This window comes from Hippoglossus stenolepis, chromosome 9 (genome assembly GCF_022539355.2).
Source record: "Hippoglossus stenolepis isolate QCI-W04-F060 chromosome 9, HSTE1.2, whole genome shotgun sequence".
Lineage (NCBI taxonomy): Eukaryota > Metazoa > Chordata > Actinopteri > Pleuronectiformes > Pleuronectidae > Hippoglossus > Hippoglossus stenolepis.
Genome location: NC_061491.1, coordinates 5,308,697 through 5,332,834, shown reverse-complemented (window position 1 = coordinate 5,332,834; position 24,138 = coordinate 5,308,697). Strand labels below are relative to the sequence as shown.

Sequence of the window (24,138 nt, the reverse complement as noted above, 5' to 3'; positions counted from 1 at the left end):
CAGTATTAAGTCTGATGTGACGCGTTTGTCAAGTGAGTTCAATAATTTTATTATACATTTTAAAAATATGTACAAAATACTATAAACATTCAATTGAAATGGTTGAGTTACACTTTGCAACGTAAGAATGAGTCAATCATTGAGTTATTTTGATACAGAAAGGCAGACAAAAAACACAAAGTACAGACATTACATGACACAACCTTAAATGTGACAGAATAAAAATGATGCGATTTATAAAGGGCAGCAGGAGAATGGTACATTGTCACTTTATCACACACGTGTTTGACGTTGACAAAGTACCGACACTCACAGCCTTTACTGTGATATTGATATGTGGCACAGGTCAGTGTCAGGCTCAAGAAACACACAAATTAAAAAATCTTGCAACAGTTCCTCCTGTTAAACATTATGAATAACTCCAGCCATTTTTGCCCTAATCACACCACTAGATTCTAACAACTGCTTCAGGGTTGGTCATTTCCCAGAATCCTCTGCAGATCCCAGGCTCAAAAGAACCCAAAGCAGGTTTTTTTTTATTTTTACCACTGATACTTTAGTTACATTACCTGGAACAGTGATACTGTTTCCAGGCAGCAAAGATGAAACAAAAACAAGTTGAAGAAGAGTATCAGTTTTTAAGTGACACATATTGTTCTATGCTGAGACTACATCACTACTATGTTTTTGTTAGAAAACCGTATTTTCAAACTAAAACGACTGTCAACACAAGCGTTTGGCTCCATACCAGTTTTTAACCCTGTCCATGCCAACAAGCCTGAAAATGCTTATAACATGTGTACACTGGGCTTGTGCGTGCCAGTGTACACAGGAAGCATGTGGTTGTTATTTGCAGATTGCTGGAATATCAGCTCGTCTCCTACACATGTAAACAGTTGCATCATTGTAAAATGCTGAATTTAACTGCACAACAGAGACAACAGGGTCAGCAACACTTGTAACTGATGATCCATGTTGTGTTCTACACTGCAACGTTTCCAAATCCAATTTAACAGCTCTAAAGTAGTGTTAACACCAGGTGTATCTCTAGCAGAGGTAATGCATTTTCAAATGAAAAGGCAGTAGTGTGGATATACCCTGTGTCTGCTGGTGCTGTAGGACTGTCCTGAAACAAGCCTCGATCAACTCCACTAGTAAAACTGTCGTTAAGGTGGAAAAACAACATCAGGTTCAAAAATGGCTGGAGTTCTGCACTAAGGTACATTTCCATAAGAAGCACTTAAGTGCTTCCTGTAGCTGTACTGCAAACATGGACATGAGTCAAAGTTGCATCGTCTCTAAAGTTGGCAACATCAGTAACTTGGTGTTAATCCCTCTGTGGTCATGTGAGGTGTGCAGAGCAGTACGACCCCCCCCCGTTCTGTTTGACGCCCCTGATGGCTGAGGGCTCTCCACAGGCTGCAGCGTGTTAGAAGGTGGTACTGACCCAGCATGCCTCAGTGGCCCGAGGTCACTGCATTCCAAACCACTGTTCCTGATCAGCCCACTGGGCTGCTTCACTGTCACTGCCCTCCAGGTCTCCGTCCTCTCCACTGCCCTCCATGTCGTCACCGTCCAGCTCCACCGTGGCGTCAGTTGGACTCTCCTCCTTCTCCATCTTCTGCATGCCTTCTAAAGATTTCTGGTCATTGGGATCCAGGCTTAGGAAGAAAAAGATAAAAACAGACAAAATGTAAAATATGTAACTTCCACGGCTGGGGGTCTCTCAATCAGAACAATAAAAAAAAGACCTTGGTTGATAATGTCGTGAAACAGCATCATGGGAGTTGTCTTCACTACCATTGCTAATGAAATTCTACCTGATGCGTAGGTGATGTATTGAAGTTATATTCACATTACACAGCAAACAGCAATGAATAATCGTAAACAGTGGAAAGAAAAAACAACCGACTGGCCAGCAGTGTTTTTTCTTCATTGTTTGTCATTTGCCGCAGAAGTTAAACCAGATTAAAAGGCGACCAAATTTAAATGTCCTGTTACCTTGAATAACGGATGTGAACATTATAGCAAACAGTTTGGATAATGTAACTACACACAATATGTAACATAGGTCTAATTGATTTTAGGCATTTTAATGAAGTATTGTTAGATACTATGTCCTTTAAAAATTCCTGATCTTGTACTTTGATTTCACCATCATGAAGTGGCTAAAAATGTACATTTGGAGCAATATTTACTCCCAGGGAGAATTTGAGGTAATTAGAAGTAAAACAATAGAAAATCAATCAATAATTACCTTAGTGCTATGCTGTACTGATCCATGGCTTCTTGGTAATCATTGACGGCTAAAAGAAAATCTCCCAGCATTCTGTGCAGGACACAATCACTCTGATTGGCCAGGGCATTCCGGAGGAGAGCGATCCCCTCTTCGTATTTCTGTTCCCGACCTTCACAATAAAAGAGAAGTCTTAACAGAATAATAATAATAATAACAATAATAATGAATGTAACAGGCAGATAGGATTTCAGTCTGATGTTAGTACGCACTCAGCAGTTCCGCCTTTTTGACCACAGCCTTGGTGTAGTCGGGCCTCTGGGCCAGTGCTTTGTCGAGCAGGGTTTTGGCTTTCTCCTGAGTCACAGGATCTTCCAGGCACACTGTGGCGAGGATGGTCAGAGTCTGTGCATTGGCCCCAAGAGTCTTATAGATGTTATTAGCCATTCCCATCGCCTCTCGAATCCCATTGGATGCCAAGTAACAGTCAATCAAGCCTTGAAATGGGACAGTTAAGTCAATACAAGCAGAGAAATGTGCTACATTTGAAAAGACAGACACCACATTTGGACTGTAAAAAAAATAAAAATAAAATATACCTTCATAGCAATCGAGTCGGCATGGTGCCAAACGCATGGCCTCTCTAAAATGGATGATGGCTTCTTGAACACGGCCCATGTTTCTCAGTGCTGCCCCCTTCAGGAGGAGAGCCTGGACACTGTTGCTGTTCAGCTGAATGGCCTTGGCTCCCAGGTAGAGGGCTCTGGAGTACCGCTTGCTGTAAAAGCTGTGACAACTGAACAAACAAGATACAAATTTATTAGGAAAATAATATTTCATGTATCAGAGTTTGATTATTACAGCTGTTCGATGAGAGACTCACCCAGAGATCACCCACGGCTCAGCATGCTGGTCTGAAATATTAAATAATCGTCCTCCCAGCACCTCGACATCCTCCAGGTGTCCCTCACGTGCCATCAGGTAGCCATAAACATCCATTCCTGCAAGGGCACACAGCAGTTTATATCTGTTACCTGGACAACACAAGTCCCATTTTTCCATGCATCACTCCAGGCCAATTGTCTGCAAGCAACTAAAGCCCACAGTGCGAATATTGACTGTCAGTCAAAACATAAAGATAAAATAAGAATTTAACAATGTAAACACACTTCTACAGTTTGTGATATAGACTAGGTCCATTAACCAATCAATAAAATCTTCTCTCGTCCTGCAGCACACCTTTGATGAGGTACGGGTCCAGCATCTGAGCTTGTTCAAATTTGAGGATGGCATTTTTGGTGTCCCCTGCCCTAAAGTAGACATCTGCCAGGCTCACGAGGAGGTCCACGTTGTCCCGCAGGAGAGACTTCTTCTCCAGAGAGCTGAGACAGGATGGGGGAGAGATAGAGTCATACATCAAATAAAGAGACTGTGGCATTAATAGGCACATTCAGTCACTTGGTATGAGAAATAATACTCTGCTCACCAAATGGTGTTGATGGCTCTTTGATTGTCCCCTGCATGTATGAAGGCATATGCTTTAATCCAAACAGAGAGCCAGTCCAGGTTGGGGATACTCTGGATCACATCCATAGTCATGGACGCAACTTCAGCTCCTTTGACCGACAGAGAGAGAAGACCTAACAGGGAAACGTTAAATTAGATTTTTCAGCTCTTTAAATCAACAGATTCATCAAACAGTCCAGACGTATGATGCACGATGGACCCATTTAATTTGATGTGTAAAGACAACAGACAGACGTGTGTCTCAGCAGGTTAAATGATATTTGTTAGATGTCTGTGCGAGTGTGAGCATGTGACCATGTGTACCTATGATTCCATCCAGGGCGAGTGGACATTGTCTCAGAACCTCTTTGTAGCTTGTCACAGCAGAACGCTCCTGACCAGCCTTCCTATACAGGTTAGCCAACATCATGTTGATCTAAGATGAGAAAGAGTAATGACATTCATTTAACCACTAGGCAATAAAAAAAATAAATCTACTTCTGTGTTTTGTCTTTATTTCAAAAACAAAATTAAAGCAGTTTAGACCACTGCAGTATCAAAATAAAACCAACTGGCAAGTTATTTTACAGCATTTTACAATAACTACCTATTATTTTAACCCCAGAGTGTGTAGGTTCCTCCAGTCTTCATTACATTTATTTGTGTACAGCAATGCATCAAGAGGTCTCACATGAGATAAAACGTTGCCACACATAATTTCTCTGAGTGGTCTGTTGTTTAAAAAGGTGAATAAAGCCTGAAAAAGAAGTTAATTACAATAACGATAGGAGTAGCCGCCTACCTTTGGAGTCCTCTGTCTGGATGGAATTCCATCAAGCACTGCAATAGCATCTTTGTCCAGTTTCAAGATGGTGTAGCATTCAGCTATCTTGTACTTCACCTCAATTTCTGACGGCAAACTCTGAAAGACAACATTCCGAGGATATTTACATTTTTCTGTTATCATTCATGCCAGGTGACCAAGTGGTGTGGATTTTTGTCAAGAGTGGAATAACAAGATGTCTGGGAGTTGACACACACTTGCAGCAGAAAAGACACTTAACAAAAATGAGAAGAAAATGTCTTCTTCAAACTGCAACGATGGGCAGAGCTAATGCATCTTGTCTCTATTAAAAATATTAAATCAATTTTCTTGAGTCTATATTAACACTGTAGATACAAGTAAAAGTGTTCCACATCCAGGATATTCAAGAGTTCTACAATGGCCAGGATATTGAGCGATGTGATCATCAAAACAATCATTCAATCATATTTAAAAAGACACGTAACCTCTGCGAGAGTCACAAGAGAGGGATCCCACTCCTAGGACGCACAGAGGTGCAATAGATGTGTGTGTAGCATTTATTTCAAAATTATATAAATGGAGGTGTATTGATGTTTAAAGTATTTATACAGAGGAGAATGTCTGACAGAGATGGGGGGGGGCAACAACAAACATTTCAGCAGTTTGTGTGATCCTGCACACTGTGTATAATCTGCAACCACACACTGATGCATGATGATGTAAAACACACCTGTGCCTGCAGGTTAGCTGCTGCTCCACCGGTAGAAGTGCGGACTTTAGAGGTTTTGCTGAGCACCTTCTTCTGCTGCAGGGCCATACTGTATTTGCAGGCAGCATTACGATATTCCTTATCATGGAAGATGGCATCAGCGTGGTAAACCAACAGCTGATACTTCTGGGCCGGAGAGAACAGCTCCCTTAAATCAAAACGATACAAAATAATAAAGTAAGCAAACAGATGCAGAAAAGATGCAGCACAATAAATTGTCTCACACTCGATAACACAACGTGGGTAACAGAGGATATAGAAGAAAAATGCTGCCAATGAACATATTACACACAGACAATCAAATTCGTAAACAACATTCTCAATAGAGAAAACAAAAGCAAAACAAAAGCAAACACAGTGTCCATTGATCCTAAACACAGATGTCAAATAAAGCCACTACAGACAAGGGGCATCCTACTGCTGCTGTTTCTTACGAGCTACAGCTGATGTTGAGCATCAGTACCACAGCATTTCTGAACCGTAGCTGAGAGATCATCTGCTGCAGAGCCACTGGCTTTAGTTCACCACGTATTGTCAAAGCAAATTGGCTTTGACAATACGTGGTGAATACGTAATTTCCCTTAATGAGATACTCGGTGACATATAAGACGATCGGTTGAAATCTGTTATTTCAAGCTAGCTGTAAAATAGCAACTGTGAGGGATTTGACATATGACTATACCTTGGATAAGAACGCAGCCTGTACGCCCAAACAATAATAAACCTCCCTATAACGTAGATACCTGGACTAGCATCTCGCTACCGTCTGTTTTCGCTTTACAGTAACATTTATTACGGTCAATTGTATTTGACTGGTTAGCTTAGGGGCTATCACAGGCTAACACCATAACATGTTGGTGAAAGAAAGCACTCTTCGGGAAATAGACGGACCCCGCTCTGACATGACTTACGGATTGTTATTACTCATCGTCAGCAACAAACTGCTCAGTATCCGGACATTGGAGTGGAGGCCGGCGGCCGCCATGTCCCGCACATGATCTATTACATTCATCTTCGGGTAAACTCAGGCCTTGCTTTAGGTTTCCGTCTCAGGGTAAAAGTTTGGACTTGTAAACAGCTAACGCTAACTAGCTTCTGTTGTATTAAATATGGCGCCCAACGAGCTTCCTTCCGCATACTGCTGCCTTCAGGAGCACCTTACAAGCTCGTACTTTCGTCACGACGCTCGTAAATGCGACATATTTTAAGAATTTGTGACTCTCAAGGAGAAACCTAGTATTTAATTGGCTCTATTTATATTTTATAAACAACGTATGAACATTTTTATTTGATACATGAATGTAAAACGTTCTTATTTGCGTCATGATTGATCCGCTGATGGCGAAATATCCTATAACTATGAACGCATCTTCTTTTTTGCTGCAGCAATATTTTTTATTTATGAAATTATAATTATAATATAAATAGGAGACATTTCAATACTATTTCCAACACGAAATACAAAACAACCTCTTCACGGTAATATGATTGTAAATATACATTCATTTAATTATTTCAAAAATTACAATTGGATTCTCATTTTTTTACGAGGTACACACTGATATATGGATATATAGTTAATTTTTCCTTTAATCATTAGTGGTAAAGCAATAACAGACATAGAAGTGAAAAACAACGGGGCCCTTTTAAATTCATGCCTGTTTTTAAGATGACTCAATTGGCCTCAAATCGAACAAATTTATTCATTATTAAACGTATTTTAATCTGCAAAAATAATATTCAGAAATATATAATAATGTGCATAGCTATATATGATACGTGGGGCTATAAATTAAACAATGGTAAAATAATTATTGTAGTAATATTTAGTTATGTTACTTAACGATATCATGTTTTTCTTTTTTATTCCATAAATTCATTGATTCTGCCGTCGACAAGCCACCTCAGTATCCTTTTTAAAAACTCTTTTATAAAGTGGCCTTTAACTTTTAACTTGTTTGTTTGATTCCTTTATTTGTTTTTATTATAATAATGCTTTTAAACCAGCCATTTGTTTGTTTTATTGCTTGATTTTAACCATCGTCTTACATTAACTTGTTAAAATTTGTAATGCACACGTTTTCTGTTTTTATGTCTGTGAAGCACTTTGTTAACGTGTTTTTTTGAGTAAGTTAATTAAAACAGGTGCCAGCTAAAATCGATTGCCCTATAATGGCATCAATAGGCGTGTTAAGAAAATAAATTATGCGATAACAACAATCGTTTTCTAAAAGACAACTTTTTGACCATTTAAAAAACTCCTACATGAGTTTCTTCACATCTCCTGCATGAGATGATCGAACAGGCAGCGGGTACAAATGTAAGAGATGAAATAAAGTCAGACATCTGAACAAAGCAAATCACAATAAGCTACAATAGGACCACAAAGCACTGATGTCAGGGGACACCTTTACTGAGAAACTGAGACACAGTACAGTACTGCATGTCCCCGATGACACGAACACACAAACACACGCTGACACACACACACGCACTGCAGACGCACATGCGCACAGCTAAAGGCAGCAGCTGAACCTTGTGTCAAAACACAGGGAAATCAGCAGCAGCAGCAACATCTCTGTCGGACTCAGCTTCACCTCTGTGTTCTCCTCGGAAAGTATTCGTCACGAAGTGTTTTCCATCCACGTCCTCGTACCATGACCGAACAATCAGCACTACTTCTTCGAAAACAACTGGCAGGTAACACCAACACGAGTGTAGAGCAACATTGTCCACATAAAGGCAGTCTGCCCTAGCCGCTAGCGTTAGCTTGTTTTGTTAGCTACGCAAAGCTATGTTTACGCCATAGGAGTGAGCTCAGGAAGCTAACCAAGCAGCACAATGGGCTCCTTCATCACCGCAGCGCCGTGTGGGCTCCAGCTGCGGCGGTTAGCTCACCTACAGTGGAGATAAACACACCTTTAACACAAACATGTCCACAACAACATTATATTTGACAACCACACGAATCGCACCGCCAGCCTTGCTAACAGGCTAGCAAGTTCGACATTAGTTAGCTGACGGAACAAAGGAATAATCAGTCCAGGGACTCATCTGCTCGGATCACTTTAGCTTTGCTAATGAAAGCTATTTGTTAAACCTCCCATACACAGATTCAGATACTAGCGTGTAGCAACTAATTAAATTTACAAACTTAATATAGACGATGATGACCAACACTGGTTAGTTTTCGCGTCTTTCAGGATGGATGCGGTCCTCTGAGTGTGTTAAAGCCTTCAACCATCAAACTCATATGTTTGTTATTTAGCTCCTTTTTAGAGAAATATCCTCAGTGTTATTTGTAGGGTTGGTGACAGTGCTGTGTTTTCTTATTAATGACAGACACACTGAGACACCCACACCTCTGATGATTGGTCGGTGTCCGGCTGACTGTACAGATCAGTGTCTGGATCTCTGTCTCCTCTTTCATATGGTTGTGTTTTTTCTATTAATATCAGATTTTTACCACCACCTGATAGTTGTTGACAGATATTGTTCAATTCGTAAATAAGTAAGTTTTTGACACAACATGCTCGTATAGGGGCAAATCTTCCGTTTATAGCTATTAAATGAGCAAATAGTCAAATATATCTGACATACCAATATTATGACGATCAGCAGTTCTGGTGAATAGTCTGTTCCCAATATTGATGTTATGTGATTATTTTTATTTTCCATCTGAACACTGGCCTGTATTGATAAAGTTTGACCTTCTGTTTATAATTTGTTGAGGCTTGACACCGCCTGACTTTTGAGGGTTTTCCTGTGGTGCTGAAATGACAGCAGCTCTCCACCACTGCAGCCACTGCTCCACAGGCCAAGACCCCGCTCTGCTATGACAGATTGAACATGTTGCACTGATTGTACAATATGTAAATGTTGGTTTCTCAGTGTGTGGAGAAAATGAATCACTGGTTTTACATGGGTTGAATTGATTAGGTTCTTCAAGTGGGTGATTCACTCCAACAGTAATTATTATTTTTGGAAACCACGATTTGATTCCGTGAACATTTGCCAATCTTTATACTCACTGAATGAACTTGGAATAATATGACACTATAACCTAATCTCATTTAATAGGGTTATTTTTTTTTAAAACATTCATTAATGAAGGGACATGAAATGTAATGTTTCTTTCACTTAATTAAACATTATGAAATGATGCCAAACACTGAAACTGAATATTTCCATTAAAATGGGTGATTAAACTCTTCTTTTAGACGGATCAATGGTATGTCTGGTTTATACTGGTTAAACAATTAGTCATCGCAGCAAATTGTTTTATGGCACCCATTCTACATACAAAAGAATTCATGCTAATAGTCTAATTCCATATCAGGGGTGGTAATACAGCCTTTACCACCGATGTAGTTTTCTATCACTTATTTGTAAATGCTAACTCAACATTTCATGCAGCAGCAAGAAGTTGAGGTCTGATAGATGATGATGACAGTTTTGTTTCCAATTGACAACAAACATTATCTGAAGACAGATGCATGTTAAGGTTGAGACCTCACAACATCATAGAGAAACCCAACAGTTCCCATGACGAGCAAACACTTGGCAACAGTGGAGAGGGAAAAACCAGACTGTGTGTAGGGGGGGGGGGGCATCTCTGTGAACTGGTTGGAATTAGAGGAGAAGAATGTGGGGGAGAGGTGGGGAGAGACAAAAAGAGAACGACACCAGCAACGGTTGTGTAACTGTTGTATTGTACCGTCAGACTGGCTGCTATAATGATAGTAGTGATACTGTATGTAATAATGTTATTAATACTTACAACAGCAATGACAGCAGCACCTATTAACAACTATAATACTAGACGATGGGGTCACATGTGGATGGTGCATCTCTGGAGGCAGAGATACCTGCAGAATGAGGGCAGAAGGAAAAAGCTACATGGGAGAGAAAACACCAAGTTAATGACATGCAGTAGTGTGATTTCAATACATTGGGGAGAGAGAGAAGTGCCCAGTGCATCATGGGAGTTCCCCCATTATAGCAGCATAACTAAGGGATGACTCAGTGCTCTCCTGAGCTTTAAGATTTTCAACCTAACAAGAAGCAACACTGGATGCAATGTACCCAGTCAACTCTACGTAACTGTTTACTTGGTCACACATGTAAGCAGCTATAGCTCATGGATGACTGCATGTAAATACTGTATTCCTCTTCTCCCAGAGCTCAACAAGAACCCCGTGGAGGGCTTTTCAGCTGGTCTCATAGATGATGATGACATATACAAATGGGAGGTTGTGATCATTGGTCCACAAGATACCCTTTTGTAAGTGCAAACATAATTTGGATAATAATATCTTAGGTCTGAGATATTTAAATACATGTTATATAACTTCATCATCTCTCATTTGTCTTTGTTCTGTTCTTTGTCTGTATTGCAGTGAAGGAGGGTTTTTCAAAGCATACCTAACCTTCCCTTATGATTATCCACTACGGCCTCCAAAGATGAAGTTTATCACTGAAATCTGGCACCCGAATGGTAAACACACTCAGCTAGCTCTTTCATGGATGTTTTTATTATTATTTTGCAGATCTTTTTGTTGATGGTTCAGCGATGTAATCCTGATTATTGTGTTGAATTCTAATGGGGGCCATCAGTTGTTTAAGTTATCTTCCATTTCTTCACAGTTGCAAAGAATGGGGATGTTTGCATCTCAATCCTGCACGAGCCGGGCGAAGATAAGTTTGGTTATGAAAAGCCTGAGGAGCGTTGGCTTCCCATCCACACAGTAGAGACAATCATGATTAGTGTTATCTCCATGCTGGCAGACCCCAACAGTGATTCACCAGCTAATGTGGATGCGGCGGTGAGTTGCATTACTGATTCCATTTCCCTGACAACAGAAATCTCTTCTTCATTCTTGTAATCAGTTGACGATGTTTTGGTAAAAGGAGTCTGATGTCGCTCCCACAGAAAGAGTGGAGGGAGGACCCTAACGGTGAATTTAAGAGGAAGGTGGCTCGCTGTGTAAGAAAAAGTCAAGAGATGGCGTTTGATTAGGAGTCAATTGTAAATTCCAGGGTAAGTAAATTGACTTTCAGCTAAGGCAACATCTATACTACTATGTTTTCATTTGAAACCTCCTCAACTGTAATGCTGGCCCTGTTTATAGTTTGAAAACTCTGGTGCAGCGTTTTAGTCTGGAGGGGCATAAACGGAGATATTTTGAAACGATGATGCAGGTGAACCACTTGCTGGTTGGGTCTTTACGGTCACGACATAGCCCTTGCTGATTCATCACGCTCCTATCACATGACCCCTTTCTGGAAGAAACCAATCAGCATTAGCCTCTGCTAACAGTGTAGAACACAACTTGGATAATCTGTTACTTGCGTTACCTGTTTTCTTTGCTAACAGCTGTTGTGCAGTTAAATTCTGCATTTTTTGCCATTATACAACTGTTAACATGTAGCGTTTATTCGAACAATCTGCAGATGTATGTTTAAAGGTGTGTTCGTATGGATGGGAACTTTAACTGATACAGAGAATAAATGCTCATCACTCATTTTAGTTTGAAGATGCCATTTTCAATGGAAAACGTAGTATGGATGAAGTATGGATGAAGCCTAAAACTCGTGTGAAACCTTTCTTATGGAAGAAATAATAATAATAATACATGTTGTTTTTTTTATTTGTTTTTCAGTTAAAGGATGCCTTCAGAGGGAAAATTTCAGCAAAAGGCTTTTGCACCCCTTGTTTTGCCAGTCGAAGGAATTGGTTGACCCCAACCACGTTACTTTGAGCGGTTGTCATTTTCCGCAAGATGAGCCAATTTGAGAACCTTACCAGCAAAATTAACCTGTTTCCTACCTGGAATTGTATATTTAATTTTATTTATTTTGAAAAAAATTAATGATGTAAGATATGTCACTACTGTAAATTAACTTGCTTTTTTATCTGCTGCTGAACAGTTTCTACTTTATACCAGGTTTCTTATGCAATTTAGTGGTCAAGATTGTGTAAAACAAACAAAAGCCCGTTGTCATTAGGTCGTCACTCGTCCTCCCGCTGCACTTGTTCCACCAGATTAACGTCGGCCCCGCTAATCTCCATCATTGGTGTTATTTATTTTCAACACTGTCATTGAATCACTATTGCCTTTTTGTTGGCTTCACCTCCTCACAGTTTGTTTGTTGTTCAGAGGGACAGGTTGAGATCTTAAAAAGGAACTTTGCTTTGTGAGAAACAGCCTCCTGTTAGCTTTTTGTTATGTTGGTGAACGTCTGACTCTCAAGCCTTCATGATCCTCTTAAACAGCTGTTATCTGTTATTGCCAGCTGTGGATGAACACATGGAATGGATCTGAGTGAAACCGTTTTCGAACATGATGATGTGCACTAACAGAAGGCTCCAGACAACTTCTCAGTATCAGACTTTTGCTCAAACACAATTTTTAGCGATCAGTAAAATCATCATTGAATATTCTTGACTCTTTTCCTCAACACATGGCCCTCATCATCAATGAAGATGTTTATTATTCCCCACTCACTCTAATGACTTCACAACGCTAAGATCAATCATGGACAACCAAAACCAGCCTGTGAAAATTACCTAAACTGTGATTATTCCTCGTGTCCACTGGTTACCTGGTGTCTGAGCTTTTCCCAGTTTCAAAGGAAAACTAATTTAACAAGGGTTTTTGGGTTGTTCTTGGTAACATGGATTTAGGGGCTCCATAGTAGAATTAGGCTAGTTGTTCTTTCCTTCTTTGTTGTGGCACATTTGACTCTCGATCGATGTGTGGTTAAAACACGATGTGTGAGTCACATTCACTCGTGGGTTTAGACTCTGAGGACTTTGGGTAGATTGCTGAGTAACTCAACATCTTGAGTTCTGATTGGTGCACACTTGATGATGTTTTCACCTTAAACTTTATCACTGAATTTGGGCTGGGATTCTTGATAGAGACTTGAAAAAGAGAACTCACCACTAAGTAAAGTATAAGTTAGTGTCGTGATGGGGAATGAACACTATAGGTATTATTTTGAAAGACTACACAGTAGGGTTCAGGTGGAGTCTTGTTCACTTTCATTGATGGTGTTGCTGACTATTAAGCCATGATGACATCTACTTTGAATTATGATATCCATATTTATAATTATGTGACTGACATTGAATAACAGCTAACCATCTTTTGGCGCATGCAATCAGGTTTTGAAGGAGTTGGGTATGTTTTGAATAGTATACCATTGTTAGTACACTCTGGGTGTCATGTGTACAGTTAGTAGATTTCTGTAGACTTGATGATCACATAACTGCTGTCGACATTACCTTTTTAAATTTTCTAACCTACCATGACCTCCTCTGACCGGTGTTCACTGTATTTGCACAGATTCGGTGCGTTTGAAATGTCATTAAGCAATACGCTCTGAAAATGGTGTGTCCAGGTTAATCCACCCATACGCCATTCTATTTGTTTTGGGTTTTTCTTTTTTCCATTTTGTGTCAATGCAATGTATATTGGACATGATGCTCAATAAAGTGTGTAAACAGAGGGGCTTGTAATATGGTTTGTGCTTTACATTTTAGATGAGAGAACGCTCTGGGTTAAAGTGTATTAGACCTCTGCTCTGTAATTGGAGCCCTGGGAACAGTGTCCTGTGTCAGGGCTGGCTTCATTTCACACTAATGGGCTCGGCTGGCTGCAACACACTGAGCTGATCAAGGTGTGAGCGAGCTCTCTGATATATATCCATAGAAAATATTGTGATTGTACGTGGCGATGAGGAAGCGCGCCACGTTTGTCGAGCACCTGGAAAAAGGGAAGCTTGTTAAAAAATGGAAGTGGTCACATTTTAATGAGGTAAGACAACAACACGAGAACTAATGGGATGAACATAACTGATTTAGATTTATTCTTCTTTCAAATGGTGAAAATATTTATTTTTAGGTCTGCAGAGTCTAACAAGAGTTACATGGAGGGTGAGTCAAACCCCTGTTTTAAATGCCAACTGTAAATAGAATAAACCTGTCTTGATTATTGAATTTCAAATGGATGATTTGAATGTGGAATAAAAGCAACTGCAGGTGTTTGTTTTCTCTTTGATGACTAAACCAAACCTTTTATTCTCAGTCTAATGCCCGTATAATGTGCTGGAAGTATTTAAATGGTAAACGGAAATTTACTGTAACTATGGTTAAAAGTCCTATGTTTTAAAGAAAAACACATTTTTGCAGGAAAAGACAAAATTATCAAAAGTTGAAGTATCATTTGTGTAGAATGGCTCTGTTCATATTATATATACAAAGGATTATTACTTTTAAGTACATCAACAACACAAGCAGCATTTTAATGCTGTAACTACTTGAGGTGGAGCTACCTTCAAGAACTATGAATACACAGCATATTTGTTAACAAGAGATCATATTCTAGGAGCTGATATTAACATCTGGATGAGAAATATAAAACAATGTATTAGTAAACTGTACAGATGTAGAATAAATGCACATGAAAAGGCAGAATGTCAGGGTACATAACACATGGACATACATGACCTGAGCACTGGATCCCTGATATGAGCCCAAGCCACCCAGACTGTTTACTGCACAACATCCTCCTCTCTCCCATACGTTCTCATTTGATCAAACTGTCGGTCTTGTTTCTTCTTTGTAAAGCACTTAGCAATATTTTATTATAAGAAAAGTCCTGTAAAAATAAATCTAAATTATTATTATTCCATTTTCTGTTGCTCTCTTATGATGCTATCTAATAAAGTTTTAAGGCCCAAAACAAAAAACTTTTATATTGTGTTTTCATGGATGTATCAGAGTAGAAGTATAAATCTGAATAAAATGAATATGCTTAGCCTAAGTTTAAATACCTCAGAATTGTAAAGACAAAAGTAATCATTTTTATGTAGTGAATTCACATTAGGGAAACAGAGTTGTGGGTGCATCACCCAGAAACATGTTTATTCTTACCAATGCATTTACCTGATGAAATCCAGTAAACCCATAATGTCGCTATAATATATGATATAATAATGGTTGGAATGAAATCCTTTCCAGTAGTGTTATGTTTAAACTCTGCTGCTTAAACACAGTAACACTACAGATGATCTAAATAGTCGGAAATGAGGCGTTGTCTTGTGACTTGTTTCCCTTGCCAGGCCTGGAGTGTTCACCAGGTCAGCAGGGGAGAAAGATGTGCAGAGGAACACACACACATGTGCCTGCAGGCGGTCAGCACATGAAGACAATACACATGTCCAAATCTGTGATGTCTGCACCCTTCTTACAGGTAACCGCATGAAGCTGGAACAGATGCTCAGTTTTCATCTTGTCATGTTCAATGTCTATAAAATGGTTTAAATGAGATCATTATGATATTTGTCACGTGCAACGAGATCACTGCCATCACATCAGTTCTGGTGTGATGGCAGTGATGTCTCAGCACCCTGCCCTCACAGCTGGACAGAGACGCTTCCTCTGCAGCATAGCTAATGTGTACAGTACCGAGCACATGAGACGCCAGATGAAGCAGCACTATCTCAATGTGCTGCACTCGTGTGTCCAGTCAGGTGAGGATCTAAACGTCCCAGACGTTAACTTTGACCGCTGCCATCAGCCTCATGTTGTGTTTTGTATGTCTCCCAGGTCAGAGTCCCTCCTGCAGGAGGGGGCATCAGCGTGGAGACAGCAGCACGCTTACACAGGATGCAGGGAAGGATGTGGAGGCAAGGGCGAAGCCACAAGGGCAGAGGAAAGGCAGCAGCAGCAGCAGCAGCAGCACAGCCAATCCTGATGTCATACTTCCCAAAATAGTCAACCGAGGAGGGATATGATGGCGGATGGTTTAACTCGGCTTTAAGGACCTTATACGATGAGGGTTTATGTTGATCTTTGTACCAACACCTTCTGTCTGGTTGCACAGTTTTTCAAATATGAATTTTGAATGTCCTCCTTACAAAGAATGGTGTGTAGGCGTGGTTTCATACAACACTCCACATATTAGAAGCTGCTGCTTTCACAGTCCTACTTCTGTTTGTTGGATGTTTAGTTGTAGTTGTCGTTAAAAGTGTTCTTCTATTCTTTAACATGCTACCATCCATAACACAATAATAAATATTGGATTGTGATATTGGATATTCTACTGTCACTGAGTTCTTAGTCAGAATTTATATTATACAGTATATGTGTTAATGATACAGGTTTTATTTGGACTTTTTCACCACTTGAAATGGAAATGAAGATTGATGTAGTTTTCATTAGAGGAAGCATTATTCCATGAATTAATGTTGCTACGTTACTTATTTGTATGTAGTGATTCTAAACCTTTACATGTTATATTTTATTGCGCTACCTACTAGTTAGCTAGTTTAATAACTTATTCTGTACAGTTTTACTATAACATCTGCTACTAGCTTTATGCTAACTGGTGTAGAACAATGTTGACTGTCCCTGTTAAATAAAACAGTACATAAAGCTTAAGGTTAATACATTTATTACATTTTATATGTGACTGAGCGCCTTCAGGCTAAACTAGCCTCATGTCAATATGACTGTATTTACTTCAGCTAAGCTATTTAGCATATCAGCCTGTTAGCATCTGCTCTCTGAGCTCCTGGTTGAGTTACAGCAAGTATGAAGTGTGTCCTCGAGGGAAATGGTGTAAAAGGTAGAAATAACCAAGACTATCATAATATGAACAGTGTGAAATTCAATATGACAAATGTTAATTTAAATTATTAACTTGTAAATGAATTGTAGCAGCTAATAAGGTTTCTGAAACCATTTTTAAAGATTGAAGGCAATGCTAGCTCAGCTAATGTAGCTTCTTAGTAGTTATGCTAGCTAAATAGTTGCTAGTGTGTGTCTGTGTACATGTTCAGGTTATGGTTGAGGTTACGTTATGGTTTGGGTTTGTGTTAAGGTTAAGGTTAAGTTTAGGTTAAGGTTGAGGTTATAGAAACTCAAATGTGTGTGTGTGTGCGCGCGTGTTTGTATTCTATGCACTTGACCCTCTTTCTTCTGGAGAAAAAACTAGTAATTTGTAATGAACTTGATTATTAATACAGTAATGTATCGTAATGACTTCTAAAGACAACAGTGTATTGTTAGCCTTAAACTCTGGTGACACCTTGTTGTGTTGCAGTTTTTGGAAAAGCTGTTCATGCCCTGTCACGGATTGGAGAAGAGCTGTGGTTGGATCCTATGGTTAAAGGGGTGAGCAGCACCAACTGTTACTGGAAGTATTCTGAAACCCTGCGGCAGCCAGGAATAAGGTTTTACCTTCTCCCCCTCCCTTCTATTTGAAACAAAATGGATGTTATACACCTGGCTTCCATTTGTTGGGCCCCTGCCACCTCCCTTCTCCCTCTCAGATTACCGAACACCTGAATTGAACCTCTCTGTCCCACAGTTGGCGCTGAGATCAGTGAACGCCGCTCACTCTGCATATGCCTGCTTCCTTTTCACGCCAATGTTCTTCCAACACTACAGCCTGGGATCTGGCTCAGAGCCGGCCCGTGAAACCATCAAATGCAAACTGGTCATTAAGGTATGCAGTCAGTAGTGGAAGTCTAATACAACCAGAACTGAACAGGCTATGTTATGGCATATGATGATATGACAGTGTTAAAACAGTGATGATCATCTTGTCTAATATCTGTATATTTTTGTTTTCAAGTCAGTGCTACCCCTTTTCCGGTGTTTGACTGCCATTGAGCGTAATGTCGAACGATGTCAGATAACAATCAGCACTCCCACTGACCGAGTGATAATCCAGTTTTTCTGCAAACATGGTACGTGACATTACATTTTGTACCTTCAGATATCCGTGTGGGGTGAAGGAAAGAATTTCTACAAACCTCATTGCTTATCAAGAAATAGTTTTCCTTGAAACGCAGAATTAGCTAAATGACCTCTATTAACACCAACACGATGCTGCAGACACTGTATTACATACTGTCAACACTTGATGGCAGTGTGCTGCAAATCTGTCTGCCTTTGTGACAGGCATCACCAAGACTTACAGCCTCCGCTTCCAGGAGAGTGAGGCTCTGCAGGCGGAGTTCGCCTCACACCTCTGCCCCAATGTGCTGAAGGCCCCTGCTAGGTTAGCACCTCACTATTATCAAGTTGGAGCCTGCACTTCCTGTTACAAACCCATCACATAAACTACAAAGCCACATCTGATTTAATAGGACCCTTTCTACACAAACTAAATCTTTTTTTATGTCTTTAGTCTTTTTTACTTTTCATATTTTCACGATCCAAGAACAACAATCTCCGAATCAGCATCATACAGAGGAGAAATTAAATATCAGCAACAAATAGATCATCTCCATACACACCTAAAAATACTAGAAAATCTTTTGTCTGACTGAAGTAAGGACATCAGTGTGAAAATAAGAGATGTCCAGTAGACCTGTCCACTGTACCACTGTCACATGAAAATTGTAGTCCTGACAGAATAGATTAAATAGGGTCTATTTGTTCAGGTCTGTCGTCACATCCATCCCTTCACATTCATAACTGCCAACAGCTCAGAGGGTTATATTTGCAATTGATAAGAGTACACACAAATAAAAGACTTGTCCTCATTCAGGCCCCTGTAATGAGTGAAAACGTAGAAACATTCTCCACTAATGTATTTTTTCAACCTGGCTTATCAGTCTATATGATATTTTTTTTCAAAAGCCACCACCCCACCCAGCTCTGAAACCCTCTCCTGAATTAATGGGCCTTCTGCAACTCTTCCATTTCCTCGTTTGCAAATCATGATACTATAATCATGATTATAGTTTATAATCTATTCCTGCATCTCTAGGGTACTAGTTGTATCAGTGGATGGTTTTAAATTGTATTAAGCTCATTCTGATGTCTCTAGAGATCTCTTTAGTAACACCAATCATTTCATCCCAATCACGTTGTTGAAAGGAAGTGCCCAAATCCTTTTCCCACAACGTTTTCAAAGGTGCAGTGGTTTTGTAGACTGGTTTCTTAATGAGCACAAAGTATTACTGTGAATGTCCTTTCTGCGATCACAATTTTTTTACTTGTAAATTATAAAAATCCATCTTTAATCAAGTAACAAAAACAAATAGAATTACTGTGTTATTAATAATATGTATGGATTCAGCAGTCCAGTGTATGCAGAGAGAGGATGTTTTCTACTTACAGCTGACAGATGATCCCCTAAAACACCTTCTGTTCAGTGCAGTCCAGTTTAATCAACCAGACTGACAAGGACATAAACAATAATACCTCGTCACATTAATAGCGTTTAGTCTTTGGAAAACCATCCTCCATCAGTAGATCCTGTTTGATCTTTCTCGGAGTTTGATTCTGAGAGTGCTTGTTCTGCTCTCTACCTCTGCAGACTTCTCAGTGATATGGTACTGCATTTCCCAGTGTCCCTGGAGGAAATCACTCTGTCTGCCACTCCTCTGAGATTCACTCTGAGAAACTACCACGAGGCGGGAAACGGTGAGCTGATGTTACACTCTAATTTGGCTCAGGCCCAAGATAATACTGGGGTTGCACCAGTTTTGAGATTGACATGTTTAATTGTAATGGAAATATAAAATATCAAATTCTTCAACCACGGTCAAACAAATTCTAAAATGTCTGCCTTGGATGCACCCCTGTGACAGATCACATGAAGATGATGTACACTGAGATGTCCTTACACCCTGATGAGTTTGACTCCTTCCAGGTCGGAGCGGACTCAGACATAACCTTCTGTCTGAAGGAGTTGAGGGTAACAGGGTTATTTTTGGAGGCTCCCATTATCCTGTCACATGAAAAAATGATGTGTGTGTGTGACTGTCTCAACAGGAGCGTTTCATGTCTAACAGGTCACATTTCTCCAGTGTCAAAAGGCCTCTGTAGCAGTGTCTGCATATATCATTTTCATGCGAACTTTTCCCCTCAGCCATGTGATTCATCTTTATAGCAAAGATACTGTGACCTAAGTGACGCATGTTAACCCACGTCATGGAAAAAGTAATTGAAGTCACGGGTTCCAGAAACTATAGGCTACAAATTACTACTTCATAATGAAACGTGTAACTTCAAAGCCAAGTATGTGTTTGTTTTTAAGAGCTGGTTCAATTTTAATCAGTCTTAAACTATTTATATCGTGAGTAACAGCAAAACATGTTATGTTGGAGAAACATAATGTCATTTACAGAGTGGCATTCTCAGTAATTACAAAGTTTGTTGCAGTGTCCAAATGTTTTCTGTGCCAGTTTAGAAAACAAAGGAAAAAGAGCTTGGTTGGCCATTTGGAAATTTGGATAAACAGCATTTGAGTTAGTCCAGTTCATGACCTGCGTTAACACCCTCAGCTCTTGTCCCTAATGTCTTGGAATGTCTCTTGGACGTCCTGCTGTGCAGCTCCTCATTAGCCTTCAGACGAGTCTCGGTTTTGGAAAATCGGGTTTGGATGGATTACATACCAGGCTTTGAATTTTAGTCGCCTTCAATTTACTCAAGCTTTAGTATTTTTCTTTAGCCTGATCATTGTAAACAAGTCACAGCACTGCTTTGAAAATGATCAGCTATTAAAATGTTACAGTGGTGACAAGTACGTCCTCGTTTTATGCCAGGGAATTTCTACCATTTGGTTGTTCCAGGGTTTTCTGTCCTTTGCGGAGTCACATTGCCTTCCAGTGTCGGTCCACTTTGCTGCTGCAGGAAAGTAAGTGCCTTTCTGCCATCGTGATTAACTTGAGTGGCATTTGTATCTCAAATTACAGAGGCCAACGTCAGTCTGTGGCACTCAAGTGTGTAATTAACACCAGACAACCTCAAAATTCATGGCATTTAAATTTCAACTGTGGCAGATGAGTCTAATTATATTACCAGTCCTTTCACTAAGTGACCACTTATACAGAGATTTGCTGTTGGCTGGTAAAACCGTGAAAGATACTGGTGATTGGATAAAGTTGGATTTAATAGGTTTCTGCTTCAGTCAGAGATACATCAGTGTATTATGAATGTGCTTTGCAGGCCTGTGTGTTTCTCCATGGAGGACATGGTCCTAGAGGCCACTGTACTGCTGGCTACTCTGATCGACTCTGAAAACACGGGCCCCTCTCAGCCTGTCGGCCCCCCGGCCCCCACTTCACCCAGGTAACTAACACTATCATCTCTAGCCACATGCTTTTAATCCTCTCTGTAATAACTGTGATCTGTTATACCCTCAGCACAGTGGCACAGATGAGGGTAAGATTTATTTGATTATTATTTTCACCAGATTATCGTCCTTATCACCACTGAAGTCTGTGCAGGCCGACTTTCTCAGATCTATTAGAGAGTAGAATCCAATCCTCCCACAGGGGCTCTACCTGAGCCTCTCTCCTGGCTCCAGCTGAGGCGGTTTGCCCTCACTGGCTGTTTTTAGCTTCCTAAGAGGGCATAGTGTTTCAGCAGCCAGCCTTGTGTCTGTAACAGACATAAATAGGGCAAGCCCAGGACGTGTGGGGTTAGAAGCCTGTCTGTGTGACGTTCTCTAATCCCCTCATCTCCATTATGCTAGCCTGGTTGGCTGTTCTGCCAACGTCACTGTCCTGCTCTGCTAACCCTCTCTCAAACTCTGTACCGCTGCACTCTGGGTGGATCTGGTCACACCAGTCCCCAATGTCCTGCTGAACATCTGGGTCATTTGTAGTTTGCTTTGCTTGTGTGCACTGCTGGAAGTCTGCAGGGACATCACTGACCTGATGAGCAGGCAGCGTTTCAGTGCTCCTGTCTTTCTCCTGCACTCCTTTCCTCCATTATGTTTTGGAACAAATGCAGTGTATTCTTGTTGTTCGGGTCGTGCTTGGGACAAAACATTCCCACCTTCTTTCTCAGGGCCTTGTTAAGTATGAAGCCAGAGGCGGTCTGGAGACTTATGAACTTATGCACGTACTCTTTACCTCTTCCTGTTGTGTTCCTCTTCAAACCTCTGGTCTGGTTGCTTCTGTGAGGTTGATGACATGTAGTGTGGTTACATGCACAAGAGTGGTTTGTTATGTTTGCTCATAGCGAGCTTTAGGCATGCACTTTCAGGATCAGTTGATGACTACATGCTGAGAACTATACGCTCTGTTCACAAATGTCTTAATGAAAGTAAATATTCATCATCACACAATAGTAATAGCGATATTCAAATTGGGAGAGATTCATCACCCTAGTCACTCTATTTGACAATTCTATTATCAAAATATTACTCAACTCCTCATACACATACTAATATCTCTCTTTATTTTAAATTCTGGGGGGAAAAAGCAAAACATACTTTTATAATTTAGAACAACACAGTTGAATGTGTTTAAATCAAATCACACATTTTCTGTTCAAGTTGTTAAAAAAGATGCCCACTTTTTTAACATGTTTGTCAGTGTCTTGTGGAATTTCTTCTTCTGCTCTTCCTCCATCAGTCGTGCCTTTATAAACCTCACTCCACAACTCCTCACCAGGCTCAGTGATAATCCACATCCTCAGGATCCAATTTCATTAAGACTCACTGCATTGTGTTCACTGGGAAGTCTGTAGAGGAACAGAGCTGTCTTTACCTTGCACAGTGTTATGACTATTTTTCCTCTGCTCAGGAACCGGTCATTACCTCTTGCCACAGACATTGTGTGTGTGTGTGTTCCCAGATGTGCAGATGTTGCTGCTCTACCTGTGGTCTCTCATGAGGGAGACAGCAGGGAGTCCCAGAATGTTCCTGCTGTGATGGAGCTGATCACATCCAGTCAGGGCAGCCCTATCATCAACCCACCTGCTCTCATGCACCTTCTGTCTTCAGCTGACGATCCTCACGGACTAGACGTACCCGATGAGGCCAGTGCCATGGCAACCCCTGCGTCTACCATGGTAACAAGGGCTTCCAGTTACTTCCTTATTTTCACTGGGAATCCAAGTGGTCTCTATACCCTTGATGTTACACAGTGTTGACAGGTCGGTTGGCATTGTGGAGTGTTTTACTTGACCTCTACTGGGAAGTATACCCATAATACCTCACCACTGACCAAGATGAGCAGGCTTACAGGATGTGAGAGATCACAACAATATTATCTTCTCAGACCAGTTTCTAGTGACCCAGCACTATTTTCTTTTAGTCCTCTTAGGATTTAACTTTGAACACTTTTGTTCATCAAAAATGGAAAAGTGAGGCAACTGAGTCCTAAAATAATAGAATATTGTTTAAATAACACATGTCGTCTGTTTTCCTCTGTAGATCTGCTCCCTGCTGTTCAGGGCTTTGGCGTCAGAGCAGGAAGACGATGGCTGTGATGTCAGTCTTCCTGTTCTGGCTTGTTACAGTGACACAGAAGACGATTTGGAGGGAGACTATACAAGAAGCCCTTCACTGTGAAAAGAGAGTGAAGGGATGTGAATTTCATCATCTGGACCTAAAAGTAGACCCTACGATTCAACTGTAGTCTGAACAAGTTATGCTCAACTATATTAATATATCCATATAATACATACTCAATGCAGTTTGCATTTTAAATTGGTTGTAGGTGTTTTGTTCTTAACTTAAATGTTTAAATTATATTCAGTGTTCAGGTTCCCCACAATGTTCAGTTGGAAATGACCAAATCTATTTACGATGCTTATTTGTAATAAGTGTATATAAACTAATTTGTTTTGGCTGTTTCATTGTGTAAAATACATGAGTCATAACAATTATGTATCGTCTGTGAAAACATAACCACAGTGTGAAGATGCCACACCTGTCTGTTGACTGTCTGAGGATTGTGGAAGTACACACACAGTGCACACACAGTGCACACACCTTCTTAACAATGATCTTATACTGGGCTGACTTCAGTGAAGTACACACTATGAAGAGTTAAATGGGA

General features: G+C 40.2%; 3 protein-coding genes across 4 annotated transcripts; 2 read left to right on the top strand and 1 right to left on the bottom strand.

Annotated features, from left to right (window-relative positions):
- Window positions 1–33: 33 nt before the first annotated feature.
- anapc7 (anaphase promoting complex subunit 7) lies at window positions 34–6,442 on the bottom strand. Its single transcript, XM_035165605.2, has 11 exons — window positions 6,228–6,442; window positions 5,278–5,464; window positions 4,545–4,664; window positions 4,067–4,178; window positions 3,723–3,876; window positions 3,476–3,618; window positions 3,120–3,237; window positions 2,836–3,032; window positions 2,509–2,733; window positions 2,258–2,408; window positions 34–1,661 (listed from the first exon to the last, which is right to left on the bottom strand). The coding sequence occupies exons 1-11, from the start codon at window positions 6,326–6,328 to the stop codon at window positions 1,472–1,474; spliced, it is 1,698 nt and encodes a 565-aa protein (XP_035021496.1). The 5' UTR covers window positions 6,329–6,442; the 3' UTR covers window positions 34–1,471.
- A 1,381-nt stretch (window positions 6,443–7,823) lies between these two features.
- LOC118114881 (ubiquitin-conjugating enzyme E2 G1) lies at window positions 7,824–13,829 on the top strand. Of its 2 annotated transcripts, none has more exons than XR_004697503.2 (6): window positions 7,824–8,016; window positions 10,498–10,600; window positions 10,716–10,813; window positions 10,963–11,141; window positions 11,227–11,356; window positions 11,979–13,829. XR_004697503.2 is itself a non-coding variant. In XM_035165610.2 (6 exons), the coding sequence occupies exons 1-5, from the start codon at window positions 7,974–7,976 to the stop codon at window positions 11,333–11,335; spliced, it is 510 nt and encodes a 169-aa protein (XP_035021501.1). In that variant the 5' UTR covers window positions 7,824–7,973; the 3' UTR covers window positions 11,336–11,356; window positions 11,979–13,829. The 2 variants fall into 2 exon arrangements, 1 of the variants encoding a protein (XP_035021501.1); XM_035165610.2 differs by having other exon boundaries at window positions 11,249–11,356.
- A 150-nt stretch (window positions 13,830–13,979) lies between these two features.
- Window positions 13,980–23,933, top strand: rad9b (RAD9 checkpoint clamp component B). Its single transcript, XM_035165606.2, has 12 exons — window positions 13,980–15,855; window positions 15,932–16,952; window positions 17,430–17,500; window positions 17,697–17,834; window positions 17,964–18,078; window positions 18,293–18,392; window positions 19,659–19,765; window positions 19,933–20,039; window positions 20,917–20,981; window positions 21,293–21,415; window positions 22,930–23,146; window positions 23,511–23,933. Exons 2-12 carry the CDS (start codon window positions 16,919–16,921, stop codon window positions 23,646–23,648), a joined length of 1,215 nt encoding a protein of 404 aa, XP_035021497.2. The 5' UTR covers window positions 13,980–15,855; window positions 15,932–16,918; the 3' UTR covers window positions 23,649–23,933.
- Window positions 23,934–24,138: the final 205 nt, after the last annotated feature.

What these genes read in the sequence shown, in the direction of transcription:
- anapc7 (XM_035165605.2), bottom strand. Translation starts at nt 6,328, where the DNA reads ATGAATGTAATAGATCATGTGCGGGACATGGCGGCCGCCGGCCTCCAC. An exon ending in GGACCCGTACCTCATCAAAG is followed by an intron (nt 3,238 to 3,475) that starts GTGTGCTGCAGG and finishes GTGCCCTTGCAG; the next exon opens with GAATGGATGTTTATGGCTAC. An exon ending in CCGACTCGATTGCTATGAAG is followed by an intron (nt 2,734 to 2,835) that starts GTATATTTTATT and finishes TCCCATTTCAAG; the next exon opens with GCTTGATTGACTGTTACTTG.
- LOC118114881 (XM_035165610.2), top strand. Translation starts at nt 7,974, where the DNA reads ATGACCGAACAATCAGCACTACTTCTTCGAAAACAACTGGCAG. An exon ending in TCTTCGAAAACAACTGGCAG is followed by an intron (nt 8,017 to 10,497) that starts GTAACACCAACA and finishes CTCTTCTCCCAG; the next exon opens with AGCTCAACAAGAACCCCGTG. An exon ending in GGTCCACAAGATACCCTTTT is followed by an intron (nt 10,601 to 10,715) that starts GTAAGTGCAAAC and finishes TCTGTATTGCAG; the next exon opens with TGAAGGAGGGTTTTTCAAAG.
- rad9b (XM_035165606.2), top strand. Translation starts at nt 16,919, where the DNA reads ATGAAGTGTGTCCTCGAGGGAAATGGTGTAAAAG. An exon ending in GTGCTGAAGGCCCCTGCTAG is followed by an intron (nt 18,393 to 19,658) that starts GTTAGCACCTCA and finishes CTACCTCTGCAG; the next exon opens with ACTTCTCAGTGATATGGTAC. An exon ending in CACTTTGCTGCTGCAGGAAA is followed by an intron (nt 20,982 to 21,292) that starts GTAAGTGCCTTT and finishes TGTGCTTTGCAG; the next exon opens with GCCTGTGTGTTTCTCCATGG.